A 14,898-nucleotide genomic window follows, 5' to 3' on the forward strand; every position below is an offset into this window, starting at 1 on the left:
TAGCCTCAGAGTCTTTTGCAGTCAGTCAGCTCTTTGCATCAGGTGGCCAAAGAATTGGAGCTTCAGCTTCAGCATCAGTCCTTCCAATGAATATTCAGAGTTGATTTCTTTTAGGATTGACTGGTTTGATCTCCTTGCAGTCCAAGGGACTCTCAAGTGTCTTCTCCAGCACCACAGTTCAAAGCATCAATTCTTTGGCACTCAGCCTTTTTTATGGTCCAGTTCTCACATCCATAATTATTAATGCTGTTTATAATGCTGCCTGCAATGCAGGAGACCTGAGTTTGATCCCTGGGTCTGGGAGATCCCCTGGAGAAGGGAATGGCTACCCACTCCAGTATCCTTGCCTGGAGAGTTCCATGGAGAGAGGAGCTTGGTGGGCTACAGTCCAGTGGGTTGCAAAGAGTCGGACAAGAGTGAGCGACTTTCACTTTTTTCACTATAAATACCTTGCTTATTAACAGGGAATAATTTGCTCACCTAGCCACATAGTTTACACACTGTGTCATTATTTGCAGTGTCTCTTAGACTTTTCAGTCTGCTAGCTGCAAACATTTAGAAAGTTAGTATTACCTCTTGTTTAAAAGAGGGCCAGATAATATTTACCATTCTATCTCATTCTGTTCTTCAGCATTTGGAATATGTAGTTAAATAACAGTAGATGGGGCAATGAATAAATCCTATAGTAGTAATTTAAAATGAATGTCACCAGTTTAGACCACTCCTTTATTTTTAAGATTGTCTTCCTAATTTAGCTAGTACAAATATCCAAGCAGTGTAGGCTCCTGTAGACACTGTATCTTACATGTGACTTCATCCTGGTAAAGAAAGTAAGTCAGAAATTAAAGACTTCTAAAAATACATAAACATACAAAATAGTCATACCTTGTTAAATTGAGCTTGACTTTTTATGTGTTTTTGAAGAAAGCTAAGTTAAATAACTTAGTAGTGAGACTGTATCAAAACTGTTTCAACAGTCACTTCTATAAGAGGCATGTTTTTAATATGTGGATTAATTGACATACTGATCATATGTCATTCTTATGAGTCATTAATGTGGATCCTCTGTACTCTAAAACTTTCATTAGGTGACATTTTTTGTTGCTGTTTGTGTCATTATTTGCATTTAAAAATAAACTTCTTTACAAGTTACTGGTTTAGACATTTCATAATTTAGACTTTTACTTTATTTGAATAGCTGTTTTGGGCATTATATTCTAATGTAACTTTACCTAATTTTACTGTGTAGGTTAATTAATAGCCATGATATTTAACCAGGCCTTCTGACCTGAAATTTGCCACTTTATCTATTTGCCATGGTAGGTTTATTTACTGAGACTTTATCTGGTTTACCTTTGGAAAGTGCGCTTAGACAGTGCACCTGCCTCAAGTAAACATTGAGCTTTTTAGTTTTAGAAGATGATGATTGAATAACTTTCACCTTTTCTGCTAAACACTTGATTCCTTTTTTCCCAGTGTTTTGCCAGGATTACAGTGTCTTTTTTAATATTTGAAGATGATTATATACAATTCAGGTTTAACAGTATCTCACCATGGGAAACCAAGAGTTGAAAGGTTTCTATATAAAAGATTTTGTTGAGTATTAATTTTTGCAGATTAATATTATCAGTCATGACAGTTCTTTCCTCTCCTGTGCTCCCCAGGACAGACTATTGCTGAAAATGTAAAGACTGTTGCTACACTTTTCAGCCTGTCAGCTTCTACTGCAACAGAATTGAAATCTGCCACATATTGAAAGATCGCCACTTGAGACTAGCTGGTGTTTCTAAGTCATTTGTAAACTTCTAGCAGGGCTCAGAACCTTAAAAAGTTCTGCGGTTTCTCTGCTGTTACTTGCCTTGAAAACGTTTTTCTGATTTTAAGTGGCAGTGTGGGGTAGTTGTAGAAAGAGTGTGGGTTTTAGAGTCATGAGGAGAACTTTAAAGATAGACCTGCCAGACATTGCATAAGGCCCTTCACGTACTTCCCTGGGTGGCACTAGCTTTGTCGCTTACAAGCTTTGCTATCTTGGACAAGTCACTTGATTTCTCTGATTTTCATTTTGTAAAGATTTATAAAATGTTTTCTCTCCCAACTCATAGAGTTAGATCATATGAAATAAAGGGCTTGAAAAATGCTTTATGAACTATAAATTGTATAATGGATGATTGATTAAAAAATTCAGTGGGATGAAGCTACCCTCTATAAATAGAAGATAATAAAAACCTAATATTTACTAAGATCTTACCATGTGCTAGGCACTGTAGAATACTTATTTCATATAGGTTAGTTTATTTAATCCTTATTATAGTTTTAGGTGTTAGGTACCATTATCTTCATTTTAAAGAAGAAACTTAACCAGACACAGGTGAAGGACCTTGGGTTCTGTAGTTGGTAAATGGTAGAGGGGGGATTCAAACCTGGGTAGTTTGATTCTAGAACCTATGCTCTTCACCAGACACCCACAGTGTTGGTTTTTGTACAAAAATAGCTGTTTTATCCGTTTTTCCATTGTTTTCCTCACTAACAAGAAACTTTTTTTGTTTTTGTATGCTTTGTTCTTTTAGCCAGCTAAATGTTTTTAAAATACTTTCATTTAAGTCTTTTACTATTCACCTGTATAGAAGCATTGCAAATATTGTCACAAACTAGCCATTTTACAGTTTGTTTTTCCCTTAGTAATCTTTATAACATAGTGAGACTTTGGAAAAATATAGCTTTAAATAGGGAAAAAACAGTCTCCATATTCTTGATAATGTTTTTATTTCTTATGGCAGCATTTCACTAGGCATTAGAAAGTAAAAACTTTATTAATAGTGTGTTACTGTCATTTTCGGAGAAGGCAATGGCATCCCACTCTGGTACTCTTGCCTGGAAAATCCCATGGATGGAGGAGCCTGGTAGGCTGCAGTCCATGGGGTCGCGAAGAGTCAGACACGACTGAGTGACTTCACTTTCACGCATTGGAGAAGGAAATGGCAACCCACTCCAGTGTTCTTGCCTGGAGAATCCCAGGGATGGGGGAGCCTGGTTGGCTGCCGTCAGTGGGGTCGCACAGAGTCGGACATGACTGAAGTGACTTAGCAGCAGCTGTCATTTTGATAGGCTTGTTTAATTTTTTTTTTTTTCCTGTTTGTAAGGAAATCTACCATTGTCGAAGACAAATAAAGTACAGCAAAGACAAGATGTGGTATTTGGCGAAATTGGTAAGCTAAAGTGACTATTACCATATAATACTTTGGGAAAGAAGGTTCAAATTTTATCCTAGTATTTGCAAAACCAAAAAACAAACAAAAAAAAACTTTCCCTGTTTTCTCCAAAAAGTGAGGAATATAATTACATTTTCAGACATTTGGTAGGTAATCCAAAAATGATAGCTCAGAGATTTGAACAAAATCTCTGAACAAAAACTGATTTTGTTCAGTTTTTACCTCCTGAGAATCTCAATCATGTTGGATTCATAGATATTTAGAACAAAGGCATCAAGAACAGAGAATCTAGGAAGCAAACTTACATATCTGTAAAAGCTGATTCAACCTGTTTCAAAACTGGTGCCTTTTAAGTTTTTTACCCAGAAAACAAAATTTATATATGAGAGAAAGCAAAGGCAGCAAATACATGTATAATAATACATTTATTCCGTTGGAGAATGAGGTGCCTTTTATGCCTACTAGGGTCCTTGCCAGCTTGTCATCTTTCTTTGTCATGTCTGCTCTCTTTTATTATTAAAACTATTAAAATCCAGGTTAGTGGTTGACATTTTTAAATTTGATTTTAACTTAAAGAGAGTGGTGGTGTACCTTCTCAAATGTGTATTTTTCTCCTTTGCATTTATTAGCTATTTTTATTTTTAATGAAAAAAATTTTCCCTAATTTTACTGAGATTTAATTAACATGTAACTTGTTAGCTATTTTTAGAAGTTATTTGGATTATGTAAGGCTTTTACTTTTCACTGAAGTGGCAATGCTGACTTTGTAAACCAATTTATTTATTTTCTCTTTGTCTGTTATCCTTTAATTCCAGATACGAGGAATGTCAATTGACCAGGCTCTGGCTCAACTGGAATTCAGTGACAAAAAAGGAGCCCAGATAATTAAAGAGGTGAACTAAGACTGGTGGGGAAAGAGCACATAGTTGTCTTGCAGATGTTAGTAAGCTTCGCCTAAATCCAGAATTACCTCATTTAAGTGCAGGGTTTATATTATACAGATTTAGGGTACTCAGTTTTATTAATGTTCTTATACGTTAGGGATGTTCTTATACATTAGGGATGTTCTGTGCTTTAAGTATTCTTTTTCCTGAGATGCTTTTATTTGTACCACAAAGTCATTTATATACATCTTATTTTAAATTATTGGGTCTTGATACATTATTTCAGAAAAATTTTTGTCAATTCCACAACTGAGAGCTTGGGATTTTATAACTAATTGAGTGGAAAAATAACTGGACTGGAACTCTGGTGACTTGGTCTTATCTTTTCTCTGACAATTTCTGTTGTGATTATGGGCAAGGCACTTGTCTAGTTCCATTTTTCTTATTTGTAAACTAGATGGGGTTGAATTGGATGATCTCTAAAGACCCCTCTAGCTCTAAATGCAGCTGATTGACTTGGTGCAAATATACTGTTGGTATTTATGCTGACTCATTCTAGGCACATGAGTGTTTTGTTTCAGAAGGCTGAGTTGAGGACATCTGGGGAAATCAGCATTATTTTCTGTACTTCAGTTAATTTTCACATTAAGTCAGATCTTCTAATTTAGTAGTTGAATAGCTGAGATTGTTGGATTCACACTTCTAAGAGGCTCTCTGGTAATGCCTCTTATGTACTTCCATTCAGAATGCAATTACTAAGTATTTTGTGTACCCAGCTTTGTACTACATTCTTCGTCTTTAAAGGACAAAAAGATCTGCTTTCTGTTATTTCTCACAACTATTGTCCTATTTTAAAAAATGTATTCTGGAGAAAGTTAATTCAAAATATTTGTGGAGAATAAACTTAATAATTCTTTTTTGTTTGTTTTGTTTTTATTTTTTGGCTGTGCCATCTGGCATGTGGGAATCTTAGTTCCCTGACCAGGGATTGAACCCGAGTCCCCTGCATTGAAAGCTTGGGGTCTTAACCACTGGACCACCAGGGAAATCCCTAAACTTAATAATTCTTAAAGGAAATTTTCAAGTATGATTTTCTCTATTTGTCTGATGTTGTTAATTGTTATTTTGGATCCAAAGTTGAAGAATTTTCAGTAAGATTTAGCTCTTGAGCTTCTTGAACTTTTTGACAAAGTCTGTGACTCAAAGACATAATGCTCATTACCAGGGATGCTGCTGCTGTCTGTTGATCCTGCTGCTGATGCTGTTATCTCCTCCTTTACAGCTTACACATTCCATTTAAAACTTAGCAGTATCGACTGTGTTCTTTGCATTTGCAATTCTTGTCTGAGGAAGGAAACTCACTGTATCCATTCTCCTTAGTACTGTTATCATTTGATACTCTTTTTAAAATTGACTATAATAGGAAAGCGTGTGATTAGCAGTCATACAGAGATAACAACAAGAAATGAGAAATTTAATTCTGTTTTAGTTTAAGGTCAGCCATATGAATGCCTTTCTTTTCCTTGTTTAAGGTTCTCTTAGAAGCACAAGATATGGCAGTAAGAGACCACAATGTGGAATTCAGATCCAATTTATATATAGGTAAGATCTTTAATATTCTTAGCTTTGGAAAATATCTTCCAGTAGTGATGCCAAATTCTTTATCTAATAACAGTCTTGGTATCTAAATACTTTGGACTATGTTTACCATTGGAAATTGCTGATGATAGTTTATTTTTCAGTCTTCAGCATGCTAATGTTAAGTCTGTTGTAATGGTCCTAACTGCTTTATTTTTACTTGTTCTCTAATGAGACTGAGATCATGAAATCTATTGCTGATAGTTATTAAATAATGGATATCAAGATGATACGTAGAGTGGTCCTTTACTCATAATAAGAATGTAGCTGATTTTTTAAAAAATGAATTCTTTGTCAACCCGAAAGAGAGCTATAAAGGATCACAGTGGACTTAGAAAGTCTTTATAGATAATGTGCCATGCCAGGTGCCTCGTCCATAGAGGTATCCTGTAAGTTAGCCCTCCTAGTACCAGAATGGAAAATCATCTGTTGAATTATAAAAGCCAGGGGACCTTTGAAGACTTAGTGACCCAGATGTGTTGGTTCCTCTTTGTTCTTAACATCCTAAGGCATTAGCTCTGGTTTTGTAGGCTTGTCTCACATCTATTTAATGTAAGTGAAAATGTTTTGGAAGGCATGGTGTACTGTACAAATGTAAAGGATTTTTTGGTAGCATAACTTCATACTGATCTTTTTCTAGAAAGAGATCAGTGTTTCTTGCAAAGCTCTTCCCCACCCCACCCCAATAAAATGGTGCATAGGTTGGAGTTCATGCAGCAGTTACTCCTGATTTCAGGAGTTTTGTCACCAAACAGAGATGTTGATGTCAAAGCAAGATTTTCTCAGTCTACCAAACCTACGTATAAGAAGGACTATTTTACTAAAGATATTTCAAATTCAAGATATGGGAACTTCTGTTCTCCACACAGAGGGGAAAAGGCTGAATCATTATAGTGGAAGTTAGCTGTACCTTATAGTTTTTCAGCAATTAGCATTTTAAAAGATCATCTAAATTCCACTTTGTCACATAACCTCTGCCCTACTGGAGATGTTTATTCGGGTTAGTATCTTACCTCACCTCACCTGAAATTGATGCTGGCAGCTACAGCTACTTCTGAAATTCAAATGAGTTATGGTTTTCAATTGAAACATCTTATTTTAAAGCTGAATCTTGTAAAATTAATTATATTCTGATACATGTATAGAGTTAGAGGGAAATCAAAATGGCAACTCAGAAGATGCAGGCCACAGTAGTTAATCATAAGCATTTTCTTCTGGGAGAAGCATGAATAAGTAATGCTGGAAGGACCCAGAATCGCTGGAAGAGATGAAATGGATGAAGGGCAAGACCATTTGCTTAAAACCTCTTGGTGACCTTTCCTGCTCCATGACTGAATATCAAATGATATTTAATTAATTTTATTCAATTTCATAAGAATATTGGCTTCTTAGCTGATCAGCAGCATTTCGTAATGTAATTCAGATGCAAGTGAAATGGAATTTGTGTTTAAATCCGTTTCAGTAGTTAGTATTTATAGCGAGAGGGTGAAGAGCTTAATCCTGTCTCACCAAATGAAGGAGCAAAGTCCAATATTACCTTTAAGCAGAAATCAGCTTAACTGGGAATGGTCCTTTAATGTACTGGTCTTCCTATGCACGTTTCTGTTGAGAAACCTCTGCTCCTCCTGTACCTTCTTTTCATCTAGTTCTGGGTCAAAATCTCTTTTCTCAAGTAGGGCTAGTAAGTCTGGATTTGTCTTATGATTTTAAAAACTCATTTGCTAAGTGTTTTGTTGCCTAATTCTGTTATGAAGGAAAAGGAGATGAGTACCCCCAGGAAGATGAAGTATCTGACCACAACACATCAGGCAATTTATCCCTGTATTTGCTAAACTTCCCTGATATGAATTGTCTGAGGTTCTAGAGTCAGACACAACTGAATGACTTTCACTTCTCTTATTAAAAACACAGATTCCCAGGCCTCACCACAGACTGAAACCCTAAGGGAGAGGCTTGGGTAAAGTCTGTTGATTCTTACCCATAAAATGTGGGAAACTGATTGATCTTATAGTCTTTGAGAAGGCCTAGATATTTCATTCCATAGACTTCTTTTAGAGTTTGAAAGCCTAGTTACTTGTTGACTGCTAGTTTGGCTCAGCAAAAGCTCTTTCAGTCCCCTGAAATAAGTAAGTTCAGACATTATAAGGGATGTACTTTTTTGGTAGCATATGTTCTCATTATGTGGTAATTCCTTCAAATGCTTGTCATCAGTCTAAAGCTCATACCTGGTGTTGCATGACCGCAGACTTTGAAAGTTCATTTCCTTTTCAAACTTGTAATGATGACTAATGACATAGTGATAGGCCTTAACAAGTGGACATGGACTAATAAAATGTCACTGCTCCGTGATTCATAGCATCTTAAAGTAGTTCACTTCAGGGAAAGTGAACGACTGACTTTGAGTCTTCTGGGCTAAGACTGATGAAGGGGAAAGTGGGGAGGGTTTCTGAAGTTAATGTTAAGATTTGCATTAATCTAAATACAAGTAATCGGAAATATTGAGAGTATTTTCAATATATGGTACCTGCTAGGCAGTATCTTTGAAGGTCGTTTCTTCTTTTGAGATATCTTATTGTTTTTTCTTTCATTCAAAAAATATTGGAATGCCTACTTCCCTGTTGGCTCAGTCTGTATGGTTCTGCCTGCAATTCCAGATACCTGGGTTTGATCCCTGGGTTGGGAAGATCCCCTCTGAAGAAGGAAATGGGAACCTACTCCAGTATTCTTACTTGGAGAATTCCATGAACAGAGGCGCCTGATGGGCTACAGTCCTTGGGGTCACAAAACCCCATGGACCAAAACCGTTCATATCAGTACTGTGTGTACTTGGGAAACAATTAAATTTAGTTTAGAATTTGAGCAAATTTAGCAGAGACGTCTCTTCATGGAAAATAGATGGGGAAACAATGGAAACAGTGACAGACTTTATATTTTTGGGCTCCAAAATCACTGCAGATGGTGACTGCAGCCATGAAATTCAAAGATGCTTGCTCCTTGGAAGAAAAGCTATGACCAACCTAGACAGCATATTAAAAAAACAGAGACATTACTTTGCCAACAAAGGCCCATCTAGTCAAAGCTGTGGTTTTTCCCGTAGTCATGTATGGATATGAGAGTTGAACCATAAAGAAAGCTGAGTGCCGAAGAATTGATGCTTTTGAACTGTGGTGTTGGAGAAGACTCTTGAGAGTCCCTTGGACTGCAAGGAGATCCAACCAGTCCATCCTAAAGGAAATCAATCCTGGGTGTTCATTGGAAGGTCTGATGCTGAAGCTGAAACTCCCAGTACTTTGGCCACCTAATGTGAAGAACTGACTCATTGGTAAAGACCCTGATACTGGGAAAAATTGAAGGCAGGAAGAGATGGGAATGACAGAGGATGAGATGGTTGGATGGGATCACCGACTCAATGGACATGAGTTTGAGCAAGCTCCGGGATTTGGTGATGGGCAGGGAAGCCTGGCTTCACACTCAGCAGAAACTTGAAATTTCTGTTTGTTGAGTGAGTGAACCGCATAGTTTTGGATCTGCGAAACTGTGCTGTTCACTCACTCAACAAATAGAAATTCCAAGTTTCATTTAGAACAGATTGCTATTAAAGTGGGTGTCTACATACTGTTTCATTTTAATTGAAGTAGTTCTGTACTAAAGCAGTTTGAAACTCAACATACATAATTAGTGGAGGAGAGGCTGGAGGAGGGGAGACCCTAAACCAATTTGGAATCTATACTGTAAGCCCTGATTTCATTCAGTTCTGAGTGGTTGTGTTGTGTATTCCCATTCCAGGGTGTGGTGTTTCAGAAGAAATAATGTTTTTGTTTTGACATTAAAAAGTGATGGCATTATATGCATGAAGGTTAGGCAAATGTTATTTTATGGCCTAAAGAGGAAACCATAGCTCGCATTTCGTAGGTTCTGAGTGTTTGCTCTTAGGTATTTTGGGAGAAATGGAAAGAAAATGGTAGTTAGCATAGACCCTGATAGCACTGATCATTGTGTTTTGATAGATTATGTAGTGTTGCACAGTTAGCTAATTTTGATACTTCTTTCCCTGGAGTGTAGTAGTCCTTATTCTCAGAGCATTTGGAAATTGATGCTCAAATTGGATAGAGTAGGAGTTTTGGATAAAATTAGCCATCATGTTTGTAAAATCTTTTCAGAAGTTTCTACACTCTTCCCAGTGTCACTGGTTTTATTTTTAGAATTCCTCCTGACAAGTGGATTCAGAGCACCTGGAAATACTTACGTTATAAAGTGATTTGTGTAATACTGGTTTTTGTTTGGAAAAACTAAAAAAAATTTTTTATTGAAGTATAATTGACATGCAACATTACGTTCGTTTCAAGTGTACAGCTGGATGATTCATTGTTGAAAAGTGGTCACCATAACAAATCTCGATAGCATCTGTCATCATACATTGTTACAGGGTTTTTTTCCTTGTGATGAGATCTTGTAATGTCTCTTCTCAACTTTCAAATATGCAATACGGGTATTATTGACTACAGTCACGATGCTGTACATTACATCCCCATGGCTTATTTATTTTATAACTGAAAGTTTGTACCTTTTGACTCACTTCATCCATTTAGTGCCCAGTAGATGAATTTGATAAATAGGGAGTTAACTCTCACTTATCTCACTGAAACCCTAGGCAGTTTTCTTAGTCACTTTCATCCTTAGCTTTCTCTTTGGTAAAGCTAGGATGGTTCTGCTGAAATCACTTCATGAGAGGTTTGTGGTCAGAGGGTTGTGGAGCACATACTTTGACATGGTCTCTGTAATATAAAATTCTGTCACAGTAAGAATAAAAGTGGTGAGTATGAAAGTGAATTAATTTGCTACATATGCTATAGATTTTGCCTTTTTAAAAGGCTTATTAAATTAACTAAAAATGTAAGACTAAATTCAGAAGGTAGTTACTATGATTTACCATGGGTGAACAGGTGAATAGATTGCTTCTTGTACTATTTAAAAGATTTCTTCAGATTTTACAAGGTCAAACCTTGACATGTAGAATAGGGACAGGGAGATGAGGGGATAGATATGATGCAGGAGTTCCTAAACCTGACTGAATCAGAGTTGCCTGGATTGGGGGATGTTGTTTGCTCAGGATATAATTTCCAAGGCCCACTCCAAATATAAATTAGAATATCAGCATCAGCATTTTAAATGTGTTCCCTAGGTTTGTTTGATGTAGTAGCCTGAGGATAGCATTTGGGAGCCATTGGTTCCAGAGGCTTCTCATACAATTAGAATAAAATCAGAATGTTCTTCCCACCTCCAGGGCTCTGTGTAATCTTGTCTTCATCTCTGATCTCTTCCCCTTATTTGTATCACTCTTGGCCTTGCTTACTGTGCTTTAGCAGGTTCTGGTCCTGAAACAAGCCAAGGATGTTCTTACCTTTGGGGCTTTGCACGTGCTCTTTCCTCAGCCTGGAACACGTTGCCCTTAGATATTTGCATGAATGATTCATTCTGGTCTTGGATCAAATGTGTCTTCCTCAAGGATGCCTCTTGACACCACCCAGTCTGAAGTTGCCTGCACAACACCCTCTCAGTCTCTGTCACATCACTGTTTTTGTTTTATTCATAGCGCTTGTCACTAACTAAAATGATGGTGTTTGTTTTCTGTCATTCTCCTCTAGAGTGTCCACTGTATGGAGCCAGGGCCCTTGCTGGTCTTGTTCACTCTTAACTTCTCCAGGACCTGAAATGGAGCCTGATCTTATAAGGAAGAACTCAGAAGATACTTTAGATGAGCCTGCTCTAGCCCTGAGCATGTAATCTTAGAATCTAGCTGAGAATACAGAAATTGCTCAGCCATTCAAGCTGTAATCTTACAGATACAGTTATGGTTGTTTTGTGTAATTCTCTTTTTCTTCCCTGTCTAGCTGAGTCCACCTCAGGGCGAGGCCAATACCTGAAACGCATCCGATACCACGGCAGAGGTCGCTTTGGGATTATGGAGAAGGTTTTTTGCCATTATTTTGTGAAGTTGGTGGAAGGCCCTCCACCTCCACCTGAGGCACCAAAGACAGCAGTCACCCACGCTAAAGAGTATATCCAGGAGCTTCGCAACCGGACCATCATTCACGCTCTGTGATGGGACTATTCAGACTCCATGGTGTATATATTTTACCATTTATTTCTTAAAACCAACAAAAATTAAAGACAGATGCTTTCTATGAATCGTTATTGAATTATTGAAATGTGAAGTACCACTGCTGGTTTTATATGAATATTTATAAATCTCTGTCCATTTCTTGAGAGCCTCTGGTTATAGTTTATGTATTTGCAACTAGGAAGGGGAAATCAGCTTTAAACATAGTGACAGACTATATAATTCAGAAGGCCTTTTTGAGAACTGTTTGAAAGGAATGTTAGCTTTGTAGCTAGTGCCCTGCAGGTGGTAGTTTTGATACCGGACTTGAGTAGAAAGTTATAGGATAAGAAAGCTCGTCCTTATTATTTCACTTGATTTTCCTCTTGAGACTGAGGGAGGTGGTGGAGGGGAGCATGCCTGCATGTTGTTTCAGCGCAGTATTTTAGAGTGTTCTGTGGTTCAGTTTTTCCTTTCACTGTTGGCATTGACTAGTGGGTGAGGGTTTATATTATCCTTTACTGTTTTGCTGAAACTTGAAATTACAGGAATTTATTAGATATATTAATCTAAAACTCCAAAAATCATTTAACTTATAAAGTTTATTTTCCTTAAATAATAACTGTTTTTATGTCTCCTTCCAACAATGCTTTCTGTTGCTTGGCTGTCGTGTTTAGGATTGATTTTTCAGAGTGAATTCAATCAGAAGAACCAATCTCAGCCTTGCATTCTAAAACAAGGCAGTAGATGGCACTCACTTCCCTCTTGTTAGCAGAAATTGTTAAGCGTATTCAGCACTGCCTGGTTCTTGTTGTTAGACAAGATGCACTCTGTCCACGGCCCTAGTCCAGTGTTTCTCTAATGTTTATATGCAGAGAAAGAACCTGGGGTGCTTATTAATGCAGACTTCTGGGTCCCTCTCCACCCCTCTCCCCCAAATATTCTGATTCACTAAAAATCTGTTTTAAATAAGCACTTCCAGATGATTCTGTTTTCGGGGACTGCACTTTGAGTCAAATGAAGAATGTAGCTTCAGTGCCATGTTTTAAGATGGCATCAATAATAGCTACTATTTATTGGGACCTCATTATTTGACATGCTCTGTGCTATATTTTACAAATAACTATCTCTGGGTTACACAGTTTGTAAATATTGGACTATGATTTAAACTCTAGGTTTAAGTATCTATTTATGCATACCTAATGAATATACAGAAATATTTCTAGGCCTCTGCAGTTAACCTAATGTATGGGTAAAAAAGGCATAGGGCTCAGTGAATAAGCCACTGAGGTGTAGGGCAGATTCATTCTGGGTCCTAAGATATTATAGCATGGAAGCATGGAAATAACACTGGACTGGTGGAAGGCAACCTTTGTTCTAGTCTTGGCATAATCACTAACCAGAAGGAAGACTCTGGGCAGGTTTCCTCCGTGCTTGGCCTCCATTTAATTTACCTAGAAGATAAGAGGCTCAGAGTTGTCTGGAGAACACCTTCAGAATCACTTGAAGGGCTTGTTAAAAGATCCAAATCCCTGGGCCTCACTGTCCGACTTAGTGAGTCAGGGTTTGGTGTGGAGGACCAGGGGTTTACACTGGTAATGAATGCCCCAGTGATGTGTGGCTAAGAATCCCTGGACCAGAGGGTCTCCAGGTTCTGTCTCGGGGCAGATGCTCTATGAGTTTTAGTCTCAAGAGTTTTTACTTCCTTGGGTGTGACTGAAAGACACCAGATGGTGTTGTGGACTCCATAACTATAAATTGCATAAATGAGGATGCTGCTTCATCAGGCTGTTAAAAGTGTTTTGAAATAGGTAAGAACAAAACATCTTAGAGTTTAATGAAGAATGTTTGCTTGTAATCTAAGATTCAGCCTTCATTTGGAACTGCTTCTGGTATGTTAAAGTGTACTAATTGCTAACCTTCAGGACTGGGTACTGTTTTAAACATGGTGTATACATTATCTCAATGAAACTTTCCCATTATGACTGTTGCTAAGTACATCTGGTTAGTTTCCATGCTGAAATTAACTTTACATGGTTCAGAAACTGATTTCTTCTCTTTAACAATATCTGAATGCTTGTAATTTCCATTTTTTCCCCAGAGAATTATGATAGATTTACACTTTTCTTTGGTTAGTGTATAGCGCATTCAGGAGGGCTTTGTGGGTGACTCTGGTAAAGAATCCGTCTCCCAAGCAGGAGACGTAGGTTTGATCCCTGGGTCGTGAAGATCCTCTGGAGAAGGAAGTGACAACCCACTCCAGTATTCTTGCCTGGGAAATCTTGTGGACAGAGGAGCCTGACGAGCTACAGTCCTTGGGGTCACAGAGTCACACATGACTGAGTGACTAAACAGCAACAACAACAGCACATTCAGGAATTGCACTGATCGCAAGTTTAGCTGAATAAATGATCAAGTGATGAGCGTACCCAGGTAAGCAGGTGAAGAAATAGAACATGGTAACAACCCTGGCTCTCCTTCATGCCGCTGCCCTGTCACTGCCCACCTCTCTTCCCCAAAGGTAGCCATTACCCTGGCTGTCATATGATAGCTTTTTTTTTTAAGGTAAGCTTTTGTTTTCTTCAGCTCAATTTATTGGGCAACCATTATATGTCTGGTGCTGAGGATACAGGTAGTGAAAAAGGAATCAACCCCTGCTCGTGGAGCTCACACTCTACTGGGAAAGGAGGAGTAATTCAGTAATTACAAGTGTTCACTGTGTTGAGTGTTGTAAGAGTAGAGAAATGGAGTTTTGGGAGTAGACATCAGGGCACCTTGGAAAACTGCCTTTGGGTTTTGGGAAAATTAATTTTAAAGAGATATAGTGAGGGGGAAAAGGTAAAAATGAAAAATGTCATACAGATCAATAAAAGGTTATGTTGTCATGCCAATTTGGGTTCTGTTTTCAACTGTATGAATGTTAGGACCACTTCATCCTTCCAGAAGTTGAGAAGTATACAGGATGTGTGATGCAGAGCGGAGTATACTGTCTCTGGAGCTGACTCTGAGTTATCAAACTGTGAATGAGGCTCCAGCTAACCCTGAGGGCAAGGACACGTGAAGTGAG

General features: G+C 37.8%; 1 protein-coding gene across 5 annotated transcripts in view; it reads left to right on the top strand.

The window, feature by feature from the left end:
* The window catches only part of MRPL22 (mitochondrial ribosomal protein L22), a 38,488-nt gene extending 23,766 nt beyond the window's left edge, over positions 1–14,722 (top strand). For all 5 annotated transcript variants that reach the window (XM_070793902.1, XM_019965295.2, XM_019965294.2 and 2 more), the window contains 4 exons: positions 3,141–3,206; positions 4,025–4,102; positions 5,626–5,695; positions 11,623–14,722. In XM_070793902.1, coding sequence (XP_070650003.1) covers positions 3,141–3,206; positions 4,025–4,102; positions 5,626–5,695; positions 11,623–11,834 — 426 coding nt within the window. In that variant the 3' untranslated portion in view covers positions 11,835–14,722. The remainder of the gene's footprint in view (positions 1–3,140; positions 3,207–4,024; positions 4,103–5,625; positions 5,696–11,622) is intronic.
* Positions 14,723–14,898: the final 176 nt, after the last annotated feature.

Source organism: Bos indicus, chromosome 7 (assembly GCF_029378745.1).
Source record: "Bos indicus isolate NIAB-ARS_2022 breed Sahiwal x Tharparkar chromosome 7, NIAB-ARS_B.indTharparkar_mat_pri_1.0, whole genome shotgun sequence".
Taxonomy (NCBI): domain Eukaryota; kingdom Metazoa; phylum Chordata; class Mammalia; order Artiodactyla; family Bovidae; genus Bos; species Bos indicus.